The sequence below is a fragment of the Mesoplodon mirus genome (assembly GCF_964341445.2).
Source record: "Mesoplodon mirus genome assembly, chromosome: 2".
Taxonomy (NCBI): Eukaryota; Metazoa; Chordata; class Mammalia; order Artiodactyla; family Ziphiidae; genus Mesoplodon; species Mesoplodon mirus.
Genome location: NC_138977.1, coordinates 66,834,163 through 66,857,819, shown reverse-complemented (window position 1 = coordinate 66,857,819; position 23,657 = coordinate 66,834,163). Strand labels below are relative to the sequence as shown.

The following is a 23,657-nucleotide window of genomic DNA, read 5'->3' as shown; positions in this document are numbered from 1 at the left end:
CCCACAATCAAGCTCATGACTGTGGATGTTCTTGAGCAATCTCAGGGTGGATGGAGCTGGGATTATATGGAGCCCAGGCAGCAAACTGGGGGAAGAGAGTGAATTCCGGTTCCAGCTGTATGCCCATCACAAAATGAGATTGAAAATATTTCATGAATGGGCTAAGGGCCACTTTAACTTAATGAAATATCTTTGTTAAATTAGTTTCCATTTTATTTTTCTTTGTATCCGAACTACCAGAGGGAGCGCCTCACACTTGGTAAGTAAGTGCTTGATGAGTATTTGTTGCATGGGTGCACCAAAGAATTACCAAATGGACAAGTGGGTGGGATACTGTGAATTGAATATTATAGGGTACAGTTCTCTCTGAGGTGTGCTTCTTCTGTGAGGCTATCGGGTGGGGGTGGGATGTGCTGAAGACATTGGGGCTGGCAGGGTGAGGGGGACAGTACCTGTGTCCTCAGCCTCTGGCCCACCTAGACTGTCACATCACTGAATTTTCAACCTCATGAAGCTCTTCTTCAGACACTGCACTTGGGGGCAGTGAGAAGGGTACTTTTGTGATGTACAGCAGAACAATTCACTATTTGCACTTCAAATCCAGACTGCTTGCCAAAGGAATGGGAAACTGCCTAAAATTTAAAGGCACATATGAAACCTAGGTAACGTAGGTTATGGCAAATAGAAAAAGGAAAGACCAGAAAGTTTTTAGAAGGAAAGAAGATACATGTAAGACAACCCAGAACAAGAGAATTATCATGATCAAGCATGAAAGTTACACCTGAATTTTCTCATTGCCAAGACAAAAATGAGGAAATGGACAGGTAACCATTATATAATTCTTTCTATTTTATGTAAGGGGGGGCGGGGACCATATCTACCCTGAGATGATTGTCTCCTTTGTTTATACTGTGCATAAAGGTCAGCGTACAAGACGCAGTCCTGTGCTTCACAGGAATTGTTTCCCAGCATGTAATGAGTGCCCCCTCAGTCAGGGAAATGCAATAAAAATGTGTGGATGAGCTCAAATTCTTCCATTTCCCTTTCAGTCTTCTCCTTCTAGTTCCTTCCATGGTGCTCCCTTCTCCCTTCATCCCTCAATCACTAGAGCCTCACATTCCTACTCTGAGAGCTTTCTATGCCACCCAAGACCTGACCCTGCTCCCCTACCCTTAAGTCATCCCCAGTGGACATGAAGCTTTCTCCCCAGGCTCTTGGACATGTAGAGTTTGTTCTTCCCCTGATCTAGCACCTGATCGTCTTTTCAGATCTCCTCTCTCTAAATGTATCCCCTGGCCGGCATTCTTCCCTCAGTCTAGGATTGAGGCAACAACCTCCCTATATTTACTTCCCAATTCTTACCAGCAAGCAGTGGGGCCCCAGGCAAATCAGCTCAAGAGAAGGTGGAGTTAACCTAAAAATGGATTCTCATGAGAGTCCAAAGATAGAAACTACAGTTCATTCAGGCTTCCCAAGACCTAAAACAAGAGGGAAATTATGGATTCAAGAATACTGTCCAGATCATCTCTTTCACTCTCTCAAGGGCTGAGGGCAGGCTGTTTTCCTTTGCTAAGGGACATATGATGATCGACATCTCTTGCACAGGGGACCTAATGAAGCCAGGTGCTCCAAGGACAGACCTCAGGGGCCTCGGACAGCACATTCCCCTTGGGACTTCAGGACTCTGAGCAACTTCTTGAGCCCCGTTGTTTGTTCTCGTGAAATAGGAGTCTTCGCCATGGCATACTGGTTCCCTGGGCCTCAGTTTCCCTATCTGTAAATTGGTCAGTAATGGCTTCTCCCTTTTAAAGCTGGATGAATCAATGATCACACACAGATGCAGACCTGCAGGGCCTATTTCAGGGGCAAAGCTGCAAGATCCAAGAACTGTCTTCCGTTTTTGTTACCTGCCAATTTTTTCCAAACTCACTGTGCCCTGAACACTTACCACCAATTTCTCAGTTCCATAGAAAGTCAGTCTGAGTGAGTTAGAATGGCAAACACACCCTGCTCTTGAGATGGGGCCTTTGAGTTTAAATTATGTCTATAAGTCAACAGTCTCCCATGAAGGTATATAGATACAGCCAATGTGATTGAAATTTGCTTCCTGTACTAGAATGAAAATAACTACCAAAACTCGCAACATACAAGGCCCGGGCTCTGGCCTGGATTCTGGATCCTGGTACGGCAAGGCCTTGTTCCCACAGGACAGTCTTTCTTTGGAGTCTTCCAGCTCTACTGTTCTCACTTTTTAGCCATGCCCAAGCCAGAGGACAGGGGCTTGGGGTACCAGCTGAAGGCCTAGCATCCACACTCCTCAAATCCCCTTTCTGCCCAGGACCAGCCTGCCTCCCTTCTCTGGTTGTCAGAGGTGGGCGGGAACCAGGATTCACAGTTTGCTCATTGCTGTCAAGGTTTGCTCATTATTGTGTAACTGAACTATGCTTTAGAACCTGCCAGGAATCAGGGATTTGTTTTTTCTTTTCTTTTCTCATTAACCAGGAAGGGATTGAACATTATCATGGAGTGTGGGCTGGAGATGCCGGGAAGTGGACTTTGAAAATTGATGTTGTCCTCCTAACCCTAAGTGGCTGGTGGGGTGCTGGGAAACGAGGAGGATCTCGGGGGGTGGGGTCCACCTGGACTGGGTGCTCTTAGCCCTGGTGGCAACCTGTGTTGGGAGGAGAACAGTATCTCTAACTACGGAGCCGTGGTTTGTCTAAGCAAATACAAGTGTCATGCTCAAAAGCAGTGAAATGCAAGTAGCCATTTATCAGCCTAACAAACGCCTTGGGCTGGGCCAGCCACCACCGACCCCAAATCCAGCCTGCCCTGTCCTGGCAAGCACAGCGCTTATGCCACCTGTTGGCAGCTCTCAGAGCAGCAACCCGCAGAATTGCCTGGAATGCTAGCCAAAGTCATAGGCTCTCAGCTCCACCCTGCACCCAGTGAATCAAAATCTCAGAAATCAGTTACCTTCGCGAGCCCCCTAGGTGACCCGGGTTTTTTGTCAGTTTGGGAAAGGACTGCTCTAAGAAATATAGTCACCATAGCTGCTTTCTGCCTCCCCCTCACTTTTGCAGGAGGGCCTAGAACCAGGAAGCCAGGCTTCTCCTTTCCTTGCAGACCCTTCATGAGGTGAAGGGCGTCCTGCTTCACTCTGTATATTTTTTCTTCCATTTTTGTTGAGATATAACTGACATATAGCACTGTGTAAGTTTAAGGCGTACAGCCTGATGATCTGACTTACATACATCATGAAATGATTACCACAACAAATTTAGGGAACATCCATCATCACATATAAATAGTGCTTCACCCTATATTGTCAGACCTGAAATAATCTCCTGTCAGCTGATCGATGCCACTGGTAAAAAGCAGCTGCTGACTGAAATCCTTCCCTATGCATTTCCAGGGTCTTCTTGTGACCCTTGGGAGTGGGTCTGGGCCTGGAACAGCCCTGGGGAGCGTCAGAGAAGGTGAGGCCCTGGGCAGGTGAGACTCTGAGTGGGGAATTGTGTGTACATGGACTTGGGGGTATTCGCGTGTATTTTTGAGCATGTGTGAGCGTCTGTAGGAAAACCAACAGACCCAGAGCTTGAAGTTCCCAATATCCTGTTGTTAGGGGGCTCAGCCTCTGCCCCAGCCTGTGTCCAAGCTACTCTCTGCACACCCTTCACTGAGGACCACTGGCTCTGAGTGGTTCCAGGGGCTCTGGGTAAGGTGTGTGGGTGCTTGGTTATGGACTAAAGGGTCCACAAGTGGCTGTGAGTTGTGTGCTGGGGCCCGCTAGGGCTCAACAGAGACTGTCTGGGTGCTAATATGATCCTCCGCCCCTGCCAGGTTTGGATTGTATGTCACCACTACCCCCCACCCCAAAATCCTTATCTGACCACTGAATCAAGGTTGACCCAACCCCAGTCACCATTATGATGCCTTATTTTATTTTCTTATTAGCAATTATGGTCACCTGAAATCATCTTGACCATTTACTTGTTTAAGATATGTCAGTGTAGCAAAGTCAATGAAGAGCCAGACTGCCTGGATTCAAACCCTGGCTCTACCACATTGTAGCTGTGTGACCCTGGGCAAGTCACATACACTCTCTGTGCTTTAGTTGCCTTCTTGGTAAAATTGGAATAATAATAGTGCTCACCCCACAGGGTTGTCATGAGGGACAAATGAAGATACAAATAAGGCACTGAGGTTAGCACTGGCCTGCAGTAACTGCCATGCAGGCATTCATTCTTGCTGCTCTTGTGATTATTATGAAATTCTATCACTCACCTCTGCAGTCCCAGGGCCTAGAAAAGGACTGGGAACCACATGCACACTCAATAACTGTTGAATAAATAAAAGAATGAACAAATGAATGACTGAATCTAAGTCCTCCCCCGAAGTGTGTGTGACCCAACTTCCTTCTCTGGAGCTTGACTCAGCTCCAAGCTGGATCAATGAGAGAAGCAGCCAAATTTATTTTGGAATACGGCTGTGGGCACAGCCTCCGTTCTCGGGTTATTGGGTTCAGTGGCTTTGTACCCCGCGAGCTACAGCCTCCTGCTGCCCTCTGCTGGTGTCTCTAAGACAGGGCCAGCAAACTCAGAGATCATATGGCGAGCCAGGTGAGAGGTGGGGTCCCGTGAGCCCCTTGTCTGCGACTTCAGATGATCCTGTTTTCCTCCCCTCCCCCTTTCCCCTGGTTGCTACACTCCCTTGGAATGCCTTTCCCTAAAAGTCCCTACCCTGCAGGACCAGATGTCCTCGCCTGCTGGGTGACCACATGTCTCCGGCACCCTGGACCCAGACAGCTTAAGACCATGCTCACAGTTACATGGTCATTCTAGATCAATGCACTGAGGCTATGGGCTAAATTCCAGATAAGAGAAAAAGCATTGCCACTTTCCTCCTCCCTGGACTAGGGAGCTGTAAACCACCTAGAGCCCCGAGGCAACAGGTGTCAAATCTGACCCCAGGCCACAAAGTAAAGGTTAAGGGAGGGCTGAGGAGAGATGCCAAATTCCCTTCATCCTTGCCCTGTTTAATTATGACCAGTGCCTGAAAGGAGATGAATATATTGTTCTAAAGTTCTTTTAATCTTTTTCATGTTTGTGGTTATAGCACCTGTTTTATCTCTACTACTCTGCCTTTTGGTGTTGTGTCTTTTTGTTTTTTTATATATATTTATCAGGATACATTTTTCTAATTTGCCTTTTAAAACGTCTGGTTTCTGGGTTAGTTTATCATTTCTTTCTTTTATTTTTTAAATATTTCATTAATTTCACTTTTATATTTATTTGTTTTGGCCTTTATTTTTTGTTGTTTTTAAAATTTGTTTTAAAAAGATGAACACTCAATTCAATTATTTTCAGTGCACCTTTTTATGGTTTTTTAATTTTTAATAACAAAAGTAAAGTATATTTTCCTCTGACTATAGCTTTAACTATAGCTCATAGATTTTGGATACTTATTACTGATTAATTTGAGTTTCTTTAATTACTACTAAGATAGTGCATTTTTTCATGTTTCCGTACTATTGGCCATCAGTATTTCTTCTTTTATGAATTCCCTCTTCTCATTCTTACTTATCCCATTTTTTCTACTTAGATATTTTCTTATTGATTTATCTGTTATGTACTTTGCAAATAAATCAGACTTTTAATTTTGATTTTATGTTGTGTTTTACTTTTTGGCAGAGACGTTTTATATATTTTTTGTGTAGATATATCAATATTTTATTTGGATTTTCTTCTCTGACAGTCTTAGATAGCTCTTTTCCCTTCTAAGACTACATAAATCATTACTTACATTTTCTTCTGATTTTGATTTTTATATATAACTAAAAGAATCTGATTTCATTTTTCTTCCAAAAGCTTAACTTTTTAATTCAGCATTACTAATTGAACAATTCATTATTCTCCTACAATTTGGGTATTCTATTTCTATCTTCTATCAGGCATATATAAGATATATATGTATATTTGGACCCATTTTTGGAGTCTGTGGTTTTTTACATTGTTTTATCTAGTCCTGTGTCAGTAATACACTGTTGTAATTATGTTAGCTTTCTAAAACCCTTTAAAATAAAATGACCATGTCCATTCTCCTTATGTTTTTAAATTAATGTTTATGACTGTTCTAGGATATTTATTCTTTCATCAGAGCTCTGGAATCATTTGATGAAGTCCTCACAGCCTCAATCACTCTTTTTTGGGGGGATTGAATCTTTGGAGAATTCACATCCCTCTCAGACTCTCTGTAGCTGGGGACCAGGCATCCCAGGTTTGCTCAAAACCCACCACTGGTTTTCTTCCCTTTCCTGCCCTGGTCCATCCTTCTGGTTACAGGATGCGTTTGCTTGGCCTGAAGTTGTCATCTGACCTTTTGGCCCTGGCCTGGCCCCAGCCACTTACCCATGAAATGAATGAAGTATTCAGTGGTTTAATAAATGTGCAGAAAGTCTAGCAGTGAGGTCATGGCGCTATTTCCTCATATCAAAGAGCCTGGAAACATCTTGAAGGCGCTTTCTTCAGGCCTACGAATAGATATATAAGTAGGAATTAAGGATTTCATTCATTCAACTCTTCTACTTATTCACTTCATTCATTCTGTCTCCTTACTAAATAAATAGGAAAAGTACCATTTTGCTCAGGCAGGGCCCTCTTGAGTCCTTCTGTGGCTCCAAGTTGTTTCAGCCAGGCAGTCTGAGAGAGGCTATACTGCTTAAGTAAATGGAGATCAAATATGTGAGTATTCAAAATGTATCCAGTAAGGATGGGCTACACATGCTGCAGTAACAACCCCCAAACCCCACTCAAAATCCAAGTGGATCTGGGTGATCCCCAAGGGCAGTTGTTTTCCATCCATTTGCTCAGGTGTCCAGAATCCTGGATCGTCCAACCTTATAACCACCAACACTTCTGTGCTCACCAGGGCAGCAGAAAATTGGGCATTTCAGAAATGTGCACTTGCTCTCAACTGCTTCCATCCAGAAGGAATACATGTCACAGGGTAATGCCTGCCTCCACAAGGCCTCTTTTATTGAAACAGTGAAAAACAATAAAATCTACCAAAAGATACCAGTTATTAGCTATACAGAGGCCTAATAGTCACAGGCAATTAGATTGAACAATAATAAGTGTCTTGGTCTCTGAGTACTTGGTGCCTTCACAAGAAGATGGCTCTCCTCTATTCTCCTGGTTAAAAGGCTCTATAATCCATCCACTCATTCTCAATCTACCCCTTGAGCACCTTTACTGCCCGTTGCTGAAGCACAATTCTACAGCTGATCTCTAATGTTAAGGAAGTTCAGGGCTGTAGCATATGTGAGGGCATGACCAGCTGTTTCCATCTGTGTATCCAGTGCCTGGATAAGTATTTGGCATATAAATTAATATTTTATTTCTTCTGATAGGTACCTGGTATCCTTGCTCTACTATATAAAACACAAGTAACCAAAAAAGGTCCAGTACACCATTAAACTTGAATTAAGGACATCTGGAAGGTAATAGTGATCGAAAATGCTCTGAATGTAAGCAACTCAAATGCCAGTGATTTATTTGTTTGTTTTTTAAAGTTAAGTATTTTTAAAATTAATTAATTAATATATTTTTTGGCTGTGTTGGGTCTTCACTGCTGCACACGGGCTTTCTCTAGTTGCGGCAAGCGGGGGCTACTCTTTGTTGCAGAGCGCGGGCTTCTCTTTGCGGTGGCTTCTCTTGTTGTGGAGCACGGGCTCTAGGCATCTGGACTTCAGTAGTTGTGGTGTGTGGGCTCAGTAGTTGTGGCTTGCGGGCTCAGTTGTTCCACAGCACGTGGAATCTTCCCGGACCAGGGATTTAACCCATGTCCCCTTCATTGTCAGGTGGATTCTTAACCACTGCGCCACCAGGGAAATCCCAATACCCGTGTTTTATGTCAGTGGAATTCAGAGCAAAGATAGAATCCTAGAAAAGTAAACATCAGAGGGCTTCCCATAGGCTGTTCAGTATGGGATGTGGGCTGATCTGGTGACAGGAGGGTTGAGAACCAGGAGGCAACTTGAGAATATACTATAAAACAGGGACTTCCTTGTGTGGTTGTCCCCTCTCCAGGTATGGAAGGCTCCCAGCTTGCTCCCATGAGGTCACCTGGCATTGCGAGTGTCATAACATCTCTTGAGAATAAGGGTCACACAGCTCTGGCTTCATTTGGCACCTAGGCTACCAAACTAGGGACATGGCTACTATGGTTGGGGTGGGGCTGACATTGTTTAAGATCTATGTTGACCTTTGCCCATGAATGATGGTGTAGGAGAGACCTCTGTGCTCAAGAATGGGTAAGGACCTGCATTTTCTGAAATACTTGCCTCGGTCCTCTGCTTTAATTGGGTTGTGTCTGCAGAACCCAAAGGACCCTCCTTACTTATTCTCTGTGCTGGAAAGCAAACCAGAACCCCGTGGCCCATGGTGCAGGTTGATCTGAAGCTTCTTCCTAGGCTTTGGGGTCTCAGCATTCCCGGCCTTCACCAACACAGGAGATTTTTTTTTCTTCCTATGGAGTCACATAGTTCTGCCACTCTTTCCTTCCCTCTTGTCAAGAAATAAGCTTGGCTTACATATTGGGATGAGTAGTGATCACCCATAGAGCGTTGTCCAGACCACCATGACCTCGCAAGGATCCCAGTGGCCATATTGTACAATGTGGCTCCTCCCCAGCCCCCAGGGTGAGTTGACTGGATCAGAGGTGGGCATCTGAGACAAGTAGATGCATTTCTACATAGTTTTGAATTGATATCAAGCAAGAGTTTCTGACCTCTGGGACACACGAGAGACCTGGATGTGGAGGAAGCTGGTGTGTAAAGGAGGGAAAGAGGTGAGGATGGGCAGAGAGAGGCAGAAGCCAGGGAGGTGGCACAGCGGTGCCTGTGCACCCCCAGCCCTTTGTAAGTCAATTCAGAATTCTCTGTTCTTTAAAAACACCCTCTCTTTGGCTTAACTAGATCCAGTTGTTTTTCTTATTTGCAATAAAAGCAGTCTGTTCTAAGCTCCAGGCCTTTGTACTGGAGAGTTGTTTGCTCATTATTGTGTAACTGTTTATATTTCAGAGGCTACCAGGAATTGGGGATTTTTTCAAGTAACAGGGGAGAGATATGAACAGGGAGGCTGAGCTGCATGCTGTTGAGACGTGTGGCTTTTGTTTTCAGATGTGCTGTCCCATATATGAAGTGTGGCTGCAAGAGTGTTGGGAAGATGGGTAGGGCTCGGGGGTCCCATTCAGAAAGGGCCAGAGAGGGCAGTCCTCCTGGTCCCTGGGAACAAAGGAAAGAGTGGTAGTTTTCCTGTCTGGGGGAGGGGTATTTGTTGCCCCCTCACATGAGCCTATGGTTCATCCAGGCGTCATTCCAATTTTTTAAGCACAGACGTCATTTAAATCTTTCTTTGCAGCAGTGTGTCAATAAAATCAACTAAATGTACAGAGGCCTTTGGCCTAAAAATTTACAGGCCAGAAGTATAAGCTCTGGGGTCAGATGGCCTTTTTCATGAGCAAGCTGTAGCACCGGTACTACCTGTGAAAGGTCCCTCCCTCTCTGTGTCTTAGTTTCCATGTCTGTAAAATGAGAAGGGTTTGAGTAGATTATCTCTGAGGCAGAGTGGAGAAGACCATCCCCGGAACTGCCAGGCAAGAAGAGGTTTGGGGATGAATTTGAACATGGCTGGGCACTCTCTGTGCCTGACATTTCAGAAGGGATTAGGATTGTGCAGATGGTATGTTCTCCCCGAGCCAACCACAGTCACACTGTCATGGGTAGAGAGAGATCCTAGGCGGTCAAGGGTGAGGGGAGTCTACTGGGTGTAAGGCCACTCAATCTGGCCAGAGAGGCAGGTGCCCCCCTGCCAGGTCATCCTTCTGTAACTGTGCAGCTTCCTAGGCTCAGGGCTTGAAGCAAGAGGCAGACACTGAGACCTCCCAGCCCCGGGGCTCCAGCTTGCATTGGCTGGAGGAGCCTGGGGTTCGGGGAGAGGTCTTGAACAGGGTTCTACATGGGGGAGGCATCAATAGAAAGGATTTGAAGCCATGGGAGAGAATGAGCCCAAGCCTGGAGAGAGAATAAGGAGAGAGGGGAACTGGAGCTGAGGCTCCCGTGCTCCTCTGTGGAGCAGTCCAGGAGAGGAGGAGGGATGAGACTGATGCAGAGCAGCCAGAAGGATAAGAAAATTGCAAGCAGAAGAGGAAAAGGGAAGGAGGAGGCAGTGATCAGCTGGGTCAAATGAGGCCGATGGCTGGAGGAGGCGGAGGGCAGAGGAGGAGACGCTGGATTTTGCAACAGGGAGGTCTTGGAGACCTCATTTTAGCCCTTGCCCTGGGAAAGCAGGCTGCCCCCCTTTTCCTCTGATAGGTCTTCCTGGTGTGAAGCCAGTTTCAAACTTTATTCTGAGGGAGGCGTTCCATAGCAGCCCTGCCTTCTGGGCTCACCCATGGCTCTGTAGAGAAGCCCTGGCCATCAGAGGGTCACCTTATTTTTCTTTTTTCTTTTTTATAAAATTAATTAATTAACTAATTTATTTATTTATTTATTTTTGGCTGTGCTGGGTCTTCATTGTGGTGCGCGGGCTTCTCATTGCGGTGGCTTCTCTTGTTGCAGAGCACAGGCTCTAGGTGTGTGGGCTTCAGTAGTTGTGGCACGTGGGCTCAGTAGTTGTGGCTCACGGGCTTAGTTGCTCTGCGGCACATGGGATCTTCCCGGACCAAGGTGGGAACCCGTGTCCCCTGTATTGGCAGGCGGATTCTTAACCACTGCGCCACCAGGGAAGCCCGAGGGTCACCTTTTTATTGGGACATTGGCAGCACACAGCTCTGGGCAGTACCCCACCCTCCCCAGGGGCTCAGAACTCGCAGATCACGAGGCACTGGTCTCCGCAGGCCTTGTCGTTCCACTTGCCATTGGAATAGATCTCCACACAGTTCTCTGCGTCTCTGCTGTTGTTGGGCTCCCCGGGGGCCCAGTTAGAATACACCAGGGGCTCCCCTGTGGGGTAGGTGAACGTGCCTTCCTTCTTCTCGTCGGTCATGCTCAGGAAAGCAGCCTTGTTCTGGTATGCGACCAGCTGTCTCAAGGCCTCGTTCTCGGCTGCAGAGCGTGGGGAGGCCATCTGTCCCCCAGCCTGTGTGCATACCTGCTGTGCATTCTGAAAAGTTTTTTCAAAACCTCCCGTCTTGAAGATCTTCTCCCCGACACCCCGGCCACTGGGGAAGAGCTCCACTAGGGGAAGAGGATAGTCAGGTTGGGGTGTGGCAGCACCTGGACCTTTGTGCTCCAACCAGAGCCCCCCAGCCTCCCATGCAGGGTACCAGGGCACCAGATAGGATGAAAGCGAGGCACTGGTTCCAGAGCAGCCCTGGCTCCACGATGCGCCCTGTGAGTGGTGCTGTGGTCTCCAGTTACAGGTGAGGACCCTGGAACTCAGGGAGCTTACATAAGAGGCCCAAAGTCACACAGCTGTCAAATGTAGAGTGAGGATCAAACCTTGTTGGATGTAACACTAAAGCTTAGATGTGCACTTTCTGTTCCTCCCTATGTCGTATGCCAGAATTGGTTTTTCAATTACTGTGTAGATTGGAATGATTTTGGCCAGGGAAATGACACGGTGCTGCCCGGGGCAGTTCCTAACAGTGTGGAAAACACCACGCAGGGGGCTCGCTCTCACCCCTGCATGATGGCTGGGCATGTGGGGTTGTCAGAAGGGGGTCTGTGCTGTGTGAAGGGGTGAGGGGAAAGGAGAGGAGAGGGTGGGGCATCTGAGAGCAGCGACATGCTAATCTCTGCACTGGGGACAGCCCAGTGTTGGCCTCTTGATATGCTTACGGGTGATGCCCCAGCCAGTCAGCCTCCCTGGACCGCTGGGCAGGGGATGAAGGCATCTGAGAGGTGTGTGTGGGAATGGGGGGCAGGAGTGGGATGGGTGCTGGAGAGACCCCTGTTTGGGAGTCAGAAGGCCACGTGTTCAGCCCCAACCTGACAATGACGGTCCAGGTGGGCAAGGGAAAGTCACTTCCCTTTTCAGGGTTTCCCATTCCTTATTTCTAAAGTAGGTGTACACGACATAAAAGCATCACCTGTGTGACATGTTAAATATCTCTTATTACTCCATCCTATCCCCATCCCTTTGACTTCTAGGCTCATGCATGGAAATCTTCAGGGCTCCTAAGAGGGTTCACTGGACTGGGTAGGAACCCAGACTACACCCTGACCCACTGCCCTTCTCCTCTGAGTAGTTTCAACAAGGACTCAGAGGCCAGATTCTCCACGGGGTCAGGATGGCACCCAGAGCAGCCCTGGGCAAGGTCAGTGCAAGTTCATGTGCCATAATTGGGTTTATGTCCCATGCATCTGGGTGGGTATGCATGTGCATGCGTGAATATGTCCATATATCCATCTGAAGGTACGCAGGTGGACTTAAGGTCCATCTGGATGGGTGTGCATATTTGTGTGTGCATATGTGTGCATGTGTGCTCATGTATGTAGATGGTGTGGAGTGAGTGATGGTGTTTAAGTACCCACACATGTGGCCGGTGCATATGCCCATGTTCTCCTTTGTTTGCATCAGTGTGCATATGAGCAAGTGAATGGGTATGCAAATATGTTTATGGAGGGAGGAAAACATCAAATGCTGGAAACTCTCATCCTTACTACTTAGGTACTTAGTTGGCTTGAGTCCTTAGGAACCAACCCTATATCTCACCCCTTTATGCTCTATTCCTTCAGAAAAGTCTTCTTTTTTTGCATCATGAGGTTTGATGAATGATGTGGACTCAAAGCTGATGATGTCAGGGAGAGCAGAGAAGGGGGAGGGGCAGTTGGGGACTGAGGCAGAATCCCAAAGGCACCGGGCACTCAGGTGCGCACTCCAGGAGGCCTCTGCCTCCTTAGGATTCCAGGCTTAGGGAAGAATCTCTGCTTTAAACACCCAAGGAGATGCAGGGAGAGTCCAGCACTGACCAGAGACTGGAGGCAGCCTTCCCCTGCCAGACCCAGGGGCATCTTTAGGGTGAGATACTCAGTGGCCACACAGCAAGGTTGGGCCCCACCAGACTTGAACCCCATGAGCAGCATCCCAGCCCCTGCTCACAGGACTATGTCTGGATTCTCTGCTGCCTGGGCTGTGTAGCTGCATCTCTGGGTACTTGCATACCTGGCTCCACAGAGGGAAGAGATGCATCGTGGGTTGGGTGTCCCCTTGTCTATCATAGGGACATGCCCAGAGTAGGCAGGGGTGAAGGTCTACTGCACTGGTGACAAGGACTGCATCCTCCTCCTTTTCCCTTGCATCTACTTGCAGCTCCTGGAGCATGTGGCTGCACTGCTGTGCCCCAGCCCATCCTTAGCCCCACTCCCTGCCCCAGTTCCAGGTCCAGCCCTAAACATGGTCCCAGCCAAGTTCAATTTTAGACCCAAGCCCAGCCAACTCCAAGCCAAGACCCAGACCTAGTATGAGGCCCACCCTTGGAGTCCAGCTCAGGTTCAGGTCCAGGAACTCACCTTTCTTATACTGAGAGAAAGCATTCTGGAGGCGTTGTAGCTGCCCCTGTAAGGTCTCCACCTGCTGCCGGAGAGCAGTGATGTCTGCAGGGCAGAGAGGTCGAGTGAAGACAGGTCCAGCACAGCCTGGGATCAGCTCAGAGCCCGGGCCTCAAGGGAAGGGTGCCCAGTTGCAGACACATATTGGGGTGGGGGTAAAGAACTGGGATGGACCCCTAGGAAGCCCACATCTGCTGACATAGGTGGGCCTCTGCTGCCCACAGGATTTTCTGTGGTTCTGCTATGAACACTGTTCTCTGAGCAGGTCCCTGCACCACACTGACACTGAACCAGGTGACACTGTAATTCCAAATTCTAGGAACCTGATAACACTTCCTTTTGGGGGGTGGGAGTAGAGGAATACATGTAGCTCAAGTACTTCCCATCCACTGGGTTATTTGAAGTTCAAAGCTATCTGATGAATTGGGAAGGGAGGTGTGCTCGTCCCAAAGATCAGATGGAAAAACTGCTCAGGTTGCCCTCCAGCGAGTCATAGAGGCTAAGACCAGCATCTGCTTTGACTTCCAGCCCCCCACCTGTAACTAAGGGGGACACCTGAGAGGAGGGCCTGGGAGGGCCTCCTCCCACCCTCCGTCCCCACCCGCGCCCTGGTGTGGCCCCCAGAGCTTCCTTACCTAGGAGTCCACTCTCTCCCTTCGCTCCTCTGTCTCCAGGAGCACCTCTGTCCCCCTTCAGTCCTTGGGGGCCCCTGGCACCTGCAGGTCCCTGTGGACCCATGGCTCCAGAAGGCCCTGGGATCAGAGAAGAAGAGCTGGGTGAGTTCTGACCACATTTTCTAGCATTTTCACCTCCCCCAGTACATGGACTATCTTATCACCCAGCAGTACACCCTCCCCATATACATATGACCCTCTGTGCCCTGAACCCAGCCTTGCATCCTCTCTGTATCCTGACTGTCCCCATCACCCAACAACCAACCTTCCCTGTACATAGACGGTCCCTGCTACTCGCCCTACCCTCTCCCTAGAGACAGACAGTTCCCAGAGTCCAACACTGGCTGTCGCCCTGGAGTGCTAGCTCTGACCTGGCGGGTGGTGATGGGGGGCACAGGGGAACAGGAGCCCAGCCCGGCTTCCATCGCTCACCTGCTGCCCCAGCACTTCCAGGGGCTCCGCGTTCACCGGGGGCACCTCTCTCTCCTTTAAGACCTGCGGGGCCTCTTGTCCCTGGGGAGCCCTGCATGCCTGTGGCACCCACTTCTCCTGAGGAAGGAACAAATTGGGACGAAAAAGGCTGAGAGTGCGCTCAGCACTTATCATTGCCTCGGAAGTGGAGCTTTTCACCCACAGCTCCAGGTGAGAGAATGAACTGGGAGACGGTGCTCCTTACTGCCTGGCCTCCTCTGGGGAGGGTATCGGGGAAATACGGTCAGTGTGGGAATCTGCGGGGAGAGGCCCTGGCAAGGCCTACCCGCTGCAGATGGTCTGGGCTTTTCCAGGCACTGTGCACATGCCTTAGGCCCCATCACAGACTGCCACGCCTCCTCCCCACACCTGTCACATACCAGCCACCTACCACTGGGTCCAGTCTCGCCTTTGGGGCCTGGTGCACCTGCAGGTCCTATGTTCCCCTGCCTCCCTGAGGGACCGTCTCTTCCAGCTGGACCAGGTATACCTCGAGGTCCTGGAGGCCCTGGGGAAAAGGACCAGCCCAGTTAGTGACACTGAATCTCCTTGGAAGTGGGAGTGCGTAAACGGTGAGGGCAGTAATAGAAGTCTGAGAGGCAGCATCCTCCTAAAGGTGTTGCACCACAGCAGCTCCAGTCTTCCCTGAAATAACCCAGTGCCACCTTGAAAACAACCTTCTGCCTCCTTCCTGGGGTAGAATCTGTGCATGCCTACCGGCATGTCCTAGCGACAGCACACCACCTGCAGACATCTGCATTACATGCCCAGCTGCTCACCAGATGGTCCAGTGTCTCCCTTTGGCCCGGGTTCTCCAGCAGAGCCATTGTCGCCTTTGGGCCCAACTGGGCCAGCGGGTCCAGGCATCCCTGCTCCTCCTACAGGTCCTGGTAAACCTGTGGCAGCAGAAGAAATGGGCATAAACCTGGCCCCAGGCCCCGGAGCCAGATGACATTCCTTCAGGGTTCTATAAGGTGTAGACACTTCGCCTCCACAAGACCCGGTCCAGTGGTGATCCAGGAAATGGGCGTCCACATCCCCATTTTACAGGTGAAGAAACAGGCTTGCCAGATTTGGAGGCAGATGGAACCAAGACCTGCCTGACTTTCCATACAATGCACCTTCCCCTGCCCCAAGGCCACAGTATTTATGGCAGGCAAGTCTGTTAGCTTTTGCCCTTGATCATGGACTCCTTGCCCTCCCCCTTCCCAGAACCAAAGTTTATATCAGAAATGACACCTGATGCTAATCACCAGAGAAATATAAATAAAAACCACAATGAGCTATCACCTTACACCTGTGAGAATGGCTATTATCAAAAAGACAGCAAATAACAGGTGTTGGAGGATGTGGAGAAAAGGGAACCCTCTTGCACGGTTGGTGGGAATGTAAACTGGTACAGCCACTATGGAGAACAGTATGGAAGTTCCTTAAAAAATTAAAAATAGAACTACCATGCAATCCAGCAATTCCACTTCTGAATATTTAACCAAAGAAAAGGAAAACACTAACGCAAAAAGATTTATGTGCCTCCAAGTTCATTGCAGCATTGTTTATAGTAGCTAAGACCTGGAGGTGGCCTAGAGCCTAAGTATCCATGGATAGATGAATAGATGGAGAAAATGCAAGGCATATATACAATGGAACATTATTCAGCTGTAAAAAGGAATGAAATCTTGCCATTTGCAACAAACTGGGTGAACCTTGAGGGCATTATGCTAAGTGAAATATGTCAGACAGAGAAAGGTACCATACGATCTCACTTATATGTAGAATCTAAAAAACAGCATGCTCATAGATACAGAGGACAGATTGGTAGTTGCTAGAGGTGGGGTTGGGGAGTGAGCAGAACGGGTGGAAGTAGTCAAAAGGTACAAACTTCCAGTTATAAAATAAATGAGTCCTAGGAATGTAATGTACAGCGAGGTTACTATAGTAAATAATACTGTGTTGCATGCTTGAAAGTTGTTAACGGCATAGATCATAAAAATTCTCATCACGCACACAAAAAATTGTAGCTCTGTGTGTTGATGGATTTTGATAAGCCTTATGGTCATCATCATTTCACAATATATACAAATATAAAATCATTATGTTGTTCACCTGAAAGTAATATAATATTATATATCAATTATACTGTAATAAAAAGATGAGAAAAAACTATGTAACATGCTCTTAAAACTATAGAAATTAGACCAAATTATTATGCATCATTAAGTGATAAAAGTATGCTATAAACACTCTATTTAATATGATTCTGTTTCCTAAATATGCCCATGAATGTGTAGGGTGTGTGTACACATAAAACACATTGGAAAAACCACAAGAACAGCACATACAAAAGTGTTAACAGTTGTTGTTTCTAAGTGGTAAAATTAAAGTATTTTTAATTTTCTTCCTTTTATCTTTAGTGACCACATATTATTATTTTTTACACATATTATTTTTTATTGGAAAAATGACCAAATATTTTCAACTTGTTACCTCAAGAAAGACTGCCTAAGTCTGAAATTATATGAGATCTACCTCAATTTAAGAATTTTACACTCAATTCTGTGAGTTTGGTTATTTTTTCATTGAGATGAAATTCACATAATATAAAATTAACCTTTTTTTTTTGGCTGCGCGTGTAGCTCGCGGGATCTCAGTTCCCTGACCAGGGATCGAACCTGGGGCCCGGCAGTGAGAGGGCTGAGTCCCAACCGCTGGACCGCCAGGGAATTCCCTAAAACTAACCTTTTTAAATTTTACAAGTCATTGGCGTTTAGCACATTCACAACGGTGTGCAACTACCACCTCTATTTAGTTCAAAACTATTTCACCAACCCCAAAGAAGACCTCATATCTGTTATCACTCTGTTCCTGCTTCTTCCCAGGCCTGACTACCGCTATTCTGCTTCTGTCTCTATTACCTATTCTGGATATTTTATGTAAATACGTACAATATATGAGCTTTTGTGTCTGGCTTTTTTAACTCGGAGTGACGTTCTTTTTTTTTTTTACGGTACGCGGGCCTCTCACTGTTGTGGCCTCTTCTGTTGTGGAGCACAGGCTCCGGACGTGCAGGCTCAGCGGCCATGGCTCACGGGCCCAGCCTCTCCACGGCATGTGGGATCTTCCCGGACTGGGGCACGAACCCGCATCCCCTGCATCGGCAGGCGGACTCTCAACCACTGCGCCACCAGGGAAGCCCTGGAGTGATGTTCTTGAGGCTCATCCAATTCGTAGCACGTCTCAGCACTTCATTCCTTTGTGTGACTGAGCAATGTTCTAGTGTATGAACACAACGCGTTTTGTTTATCCATTCACCACGGATAAACGTTGATGGACACATGGGTTGTTTCCGTCCTTTGGCTGTTGTGAATAAAGCATTCATGTGCAAAAAGACAAGAGAAGAAGTGACACATGTCAGGTGCTGCTAACTATTCATTCACTTATTTGTTCATGTCCTCATTGTTTCATTTATTTGTTCGCTGGGAAACGAACTATGGAACATAACTTTCTGCTTAGCACTGAGCAGGATGTAAATGTTAGCACAAGGTCCTGGTCTGCAAGGGATTTGTCACTGAATTTTAAACTGTGAGGCATGGGTAACGAGCAAGGAAGACAGTTTATGAGATGTCCCTCATCCCATCCCAGCACCTCCAACCCCAGCACACACACATAGTCGGAGGAAACAGGACTTCAAGGCTGAAGAGGATTTAGAGAGACTTGGAGAAGAGAGGTGACATTTCAGATTTGGAAACCGTGCTCCAGGGTAAGAAAGGCCAGGGCCTGCCTGGGCCAAGCATGTGCTGGTGGTGGGAGACTGTGCATTTGATGGGTGGCTGAGAGCTTCTGTGCTGGGCATTGTGTTCTGCTTTTAGTTACGATCCTCACTAGGTGTGAAATGGAAGCATAGAGGGTGGGCCCTGCATCCCAATCCCACAGTGCGCCGTGCTCAGGCAGAGATACCCTGGTCCCAGGCCAAGCCTCTCTTGGGCTCCCCACTGGCCGGGGCGACAGCAGGTACATGGGAAAAAAGCCACTCCTTAGAGGGGAGCGTTAGAGGTTGCCCATCCTTGTGCACAAACTGTGGAGGCCATGAGAGCACCCTTTTCAGCAGCAAGCACCATGCCTCCCAAAGCACTCATTTTGCATCCTAGCATCCCCCGAAGTCCTAGCCCTGTACCTTACTGCCACCCGAAGTGAAGCTTTATGCACCGCCGATTTGGCCAGTCTTAACTGTATTAAAATTCCTCCTCTCTTGGCAATTTACATTCATTTATTCCACAAGTATTCACTGAGCTTCTACTAGGTACAAGGCACTGTCCTAAATGCTGGGATTTTATTAGTGAAAAAAACAGACAAAAACCAAATCCCTTCCTCACGGAACTTAAACTCAACTGCATAGAAATAGATAATCAAAATTAAAATGTACAACATATGATAATTTATCAGATCAGAATAAGTGCCACAGAGGAAAAATAAAGCATAGAGTATTGGTGGGGCTTTGCAGTGTTCTCTCTCCAATAAGAGGGCCAGAGAAGGACTCTGTCTGTGACTAAAGCCATGAAGGAGGTGAAGAGTGAGCCATGGGGATGTGTATGGAAAGAGCAAGGTCCTGAGGAGGCAGGGGGCCAAGCGTGCTTAGGGACCAGCGACAAGCCAGTGTGGTCAGAGCCCAGGGAGAGTGAGAGGAGTGGAAGGAAGTGAGATCAGAGAGATCAGCGGGGGTGGAGGGTGGCCTTGGGGACTGCTGTGGGGTGTGAGGTTTTACTCCAAGGGAGATGTGCACCCCTGGAAGGACTCTCTCACTGAATCCTTTCGGGCGGGGGTCTTGGAGGTGCTGAGGAATGAGGGAATGGTCCTTGGAAATTTAGCCCCCCAAGCAGGGTCCAGGTCTTACTGGCCCTGCATGAAATGTCTGGAGCATCACCAAGTGATCCAGCTCCACCCTCTACCTCTGCCCAAGGGTCTCTCCTCTCAGGCCCATCTTGTCCTTTACAGCAGGTTCTTGGGACCACGTACATCAGAATCTTGTCACCAGTGCAGACTCTGGTCCCACCCAGACCTACTGGGTCAGGATTCTGAGGATGCTCTGATCTCCAGGAAATCCTCAGACCCATAACAGTTGAATAACTAAAGTGCCTGGGACTGAGGAGCCAGAGCGGAGCCTGTCCTTGGTCCAGCTGTGCAGTGTTCTCTCTCCAAGCACCGACTCAAGGCCAGGCTTGGAATGCACAAGAAGCGGAGGGCTCAGCCACATCCATGCTGCTCAGAGGGCCACTGTAGGAAAGGCTCCCTACCCCACACCCTGCCCAGGATTCAATTCAGGGCCCCACTGGGAGCTAGAGAGAGCTGGCACCTTGAATACCACCCTTCTCCTGAGTTCACTTCCAGGCAACCTTCTCCAAGCCCCAGCCCAGTTATGTTGGAAACTACTTTCTGTCTGTTAAGGACAGACAGATAATTATCCCTTATCCTACAAAGCCTGGGGATGTTACCTATTCTCTCCAGCTTAAATGCTGTTCATTTTCTTCCTCCCCAGCCAAAATGCAAACTCCAGAAAGATAAAGACCTCAGTTGATCCCTGCATAACCCTGGCCTAGTGGCCCCTTGTTCTTGTTGCTGGTTCATTGAATTCCCACTTCTTGCCGGTAAGACCCAGATCCTCCCCAGTGGGGCAGTATTTCTCGGACAATTCCCTTAATAATCAGTACCTTTGGAAACCTCAGGAGAATTCACCTGATTGATTGGTACAGCAAGAAGATGCAACTTTATCCTGAAGACTCAACAGGAAAATGAAGCCTTGGCTCAATTATTTGTCACTGTATGGTAGATATTATTCCCATCTACAGATGAGCAAACTGAGACTCAGAGACACTGAGTGGCTTGTCTCTGGGGGTCCCTGCTGTGGAGCTGGAGCTAGCAGTCAAGCACAGATGTGTCTGATGCAGAAGCCATGTCCTTTTCATCTTCCAGTTTGGGTTTCACGTAGCATCTTTGTGTCACAATTTCCCTACCTATCAAATGAGATTAATACATCCCTTATAAGACTTTCGGTGAGATTAAATAAACCGCTCAAGTGAACACCCAAGCACGGGGCTGAACAAAGAAATGTCAGCTGCCTTTCCTTCTCTCCTCTCTCCATAATGTATTTAGGGAAAATCCTTTTGACCAGGCCTGAGTATGGGGCCACAGAGCCTCATCCTTTCCCACCCCTCATGGAGTACAGTTTAATTGCATATTAAAAATATTTAACATTCTGCAGAGGCACCATTTAAGCAGAATGAACAACAGTTAAGTTCTGGAGTACGGTTCTAGAGGACCCCAAATACCAGTCATTTACTCACTGTTTGCTCATTCTTGGGGTGGGTGGAGTCAAGATCCTAGGGGAGGAATCAGGGCAGCTGCTGATGGAGCTGGGGGCTCGGGGCAGCCCGTCTTTGCCAACCAGTAAGGCTGTGTTTTAAGTGGGCTGAATATCTGGGGGAAACCCCCCCATGCAGGATGAAGAAGACCATCTCCAAGGTCTACACAGCAGAAAATCCAGAGTTTCTGGGTTGGTTACAATTCCAATGCCCACCCCTTCCCACCAGGACAAGCCCATGGTCCCAGCTCTACCTGGATCCCCCTTCTCGCCCCGGGGGCCTTCTCTCCCATCTCGTCCATCACGACCAGGCAGGCCGTTCTCCGGGGGGCTACACATGACCAGGGTGCAGGCGTTGGCCAGTGTTTCCTGGGAATAGGTCTTCATTTCGGCCCCCAGAGACCTTGGGGGCTGTGAGAGCAGGATCAGCATTGAGAGAGGGAGGAGAAGCATGTCCTAGGCAGAGGAACAGAAAAAAAGGGGACATGCTTTTGGTGAGAGGATGTGGATTTTAGGGCTTGGCCTAGCTCCTGGAGGTGAGGAGAAGCACTTCCTCCACCTCCTCTCCTCTGCTCTGGGGCCAAGAGCAGCAGAGCTCTGAAAGCAGTTTAGGGACAAGGTGGGCATAAGGTCTGGACTGGGAGGGCATGAGTTGACCAGCTGGACTTCTGACAGGGGTGACCAGCAGCAAGAACCTATTCTTAGATGCTCTGTGTCATCCCTTCTTGTGCCTCCCCTTGGGCACTGCCTTGGGCAATGCCATGGGCACTGTGGCAAGGATGTAGAATTCCTCACTGAGGCCATCTGTCACACCAGGAAGGACTCACTGAGAGCTCTCGGGAGGGACCCTTCCCATCTCTGGACCTCCTTCTCCCTTTCTGTACCAGTAAGTTGGTTGACTTAATTCCAACAAGGCAAACTTGTTTCCTCTCACTTGCTGCCTTGGATGGACTAGTACTGGTGGTCTCAAGTGCTGCCTGAGAAAAAGCCAGAGTCCCGAGCACTGGATGGGTGCATGACTGCATGTTTGCCAGGCGATTTGCCATTCCCGGGCTCCATGAGGAAAGTCCATGGGGCACCTAGAGTCCTGTCCAGGCCTCCTGAGAGGACTTGGAACAGGGGCCTCATGGAGGAAGGGGACGTGTGAGACGGGCACAGTCAGGGGAAGGCTAGTCTGGGGGAGGAAAGAGCAGATGTCCAAGAGTGCATCCGGTTACCATCGGAAAGGGACTCAGGCACTAAGTGAGGTCAGGGTGGGTGCAGGACCTAGCTCACTCCCAATATTGGGCTTCTTTCCTCTCTCAGAAACTGTAAAGTTACGAGCATGGTAAGGGCTCATGGGAGTTGCAGAGGCTGGGAACAAAGCCTGAGGACCTGTGCAAAGGACAGGGGTTCACCAGGCAGGCTGAGGTAGAGGGAGGGGAGAGGCTTCCTGGCCAGAGAAGTGTCTCCTTCCAAGAGGAAGATGAATTGCATTTTCCACAGGGGCTTCCAGACAATGGCATCTGAGGTCTGGTTGGTTGTTACATCCAACTCACGCAACCTCTCCCAGCCCAGGAAACACATCTCCTACCGAGCAAAGGGAGCAGAATGAAGAACGCTACTTAGTACTCCATTGTGCCCTCACCTCCAACAGCTACCCTCCGAGACGGGAGCAGCTACACAGACCTGCCTTCCTCAACACCACTAGGGTAAACCACCCAGACAGGCAGGAAGATATTCACCAGACATTGGGAAAACAGAATGAGAGGCAAGGACAGACACACTCACGGTTGCTTCCTCTAGGGCTCCAGAATCTCCAGGCAAATTAGAGTTCCCTGGGCAGGCACTGGCTATTTATTCACGCCCTGTAACGTAAGCCTCCCAGCCCCGGTGTCCTGAGAACTCTCATCAAGAAGTAGGGCAATTTACTTTCTTGTTGACACACTCAATTTCACCCCACCTGGGTTCCGGACACCTGACATTCATGTTGATAAAACTACACACACATCACCTTAGAGTTCATAGTGCACCCTCAGCCCACGATTTCATCTGCACCTCACTGCAGCCCTGTGAGTTAAGTGGCAACATCAGTGTCTGTATTTCACAGATGTCCAGGAATCCAAGGTCCAGAGAAGACCAGCAAGTTGTACAATTACCTCCACCTCTTGCAAAAGCAGCTTGCATCTGCAGGGTCCAAGAGCCAGCACCTGCTGTGCCCACTCCTCTTTCTCCTTCATGTCCACATTACGTCTCAGATATTAGGAAAGAGGTGGGGGCTCCTTGGCATAACTGAGCAGTGGTGGGGCAGGTGGAAGGGCTGCCAAGGCAGCAGCCTGTGGGAGTCGGTGGCTGGGAGAGCTGCCACCCGGCAGGGGTCACTCTTTTGCTTCCTGCTGTAGATGTAGGACAGCCTCCCACTTGCCTTTTATGGGATGGCCTTCTCTTAACTTGGTTGCCCGAATCTCTCCACTTTTTTAGCCAGTGTTTGTCCATTACATGGCTCTAGTGGCCAGTTTGGATCCCTGAGCTGCTGATATACTGTTGTAACCATCCCCAAGGAAACTCTAACTTCCAGTGACTGTGGGGCAGTTGCTGGCATCTCTGCTTGCTTTTAGATCCCTGT

The 23,657-nt window shown here is 48.5% G+C and overlaps 1 protein-coding gene across 1 annotated transcript; it reads right to left on the bottom strand.

Annotated features, from left to right (window-relative positions):
* Nucleotides 1-7,600: 7,600 nt before the first annotated feature.
* Nucleotides 7,601-23,001, bottom strand: SFTPD (surfactant protein D). Its single transcript, XM_082611463.1, has 8 exons — nt 22,823-23,001; nt 21,307-21,508; nt 15,480-15,596; nt 15,092-15,208; nt 14,662-14,778; nt 14,191-14,307; nt 13,517-13,600; nt 7,601-11,239 (listed from the first exon to the last, which is right to left on the bottom strand). Exons 2-8 carry the CDS (start codon nt 21,503-21,505, stop codon nt 10,863-10,865), a joined length of 1,128 nt encoding a protein of 375 aa, XP_082467589.1. The 5' UTR covers nt 21,506-21,508; nt 22,823-23,001; the 3' UTR covers nt 7,601-10,862.
* Between the last annotated feature and the right edge of the window lie 656 nt (nt 23,002-23,657).

Bases quoted from the DNA above. Each gene is read 5' to 3' on its own strand.
- SFTPD (XM_082611463.1), bottom strand. From the start codon at position 21,505: ATGCTTCTCCTCCCTCTCTCAATGCTGATCCTGCTCTCACAGCCCCCA. The intron at 14,308-14,661 runs GTGAGCGATGGA...CTCTGATCCCAG, and splicing joins TGGAAGTGCTGGGGCAGCAG to GGCCTTCTGGAGCCATGGGT. The intron at 11,240-13,516 runs GTGAGTTCCTGG...CTCTTCCCCTAG, and splicing joins TTTCTCTCAGTATAAGAAAG to TGGAGCTCTTCCCCAGTGGC.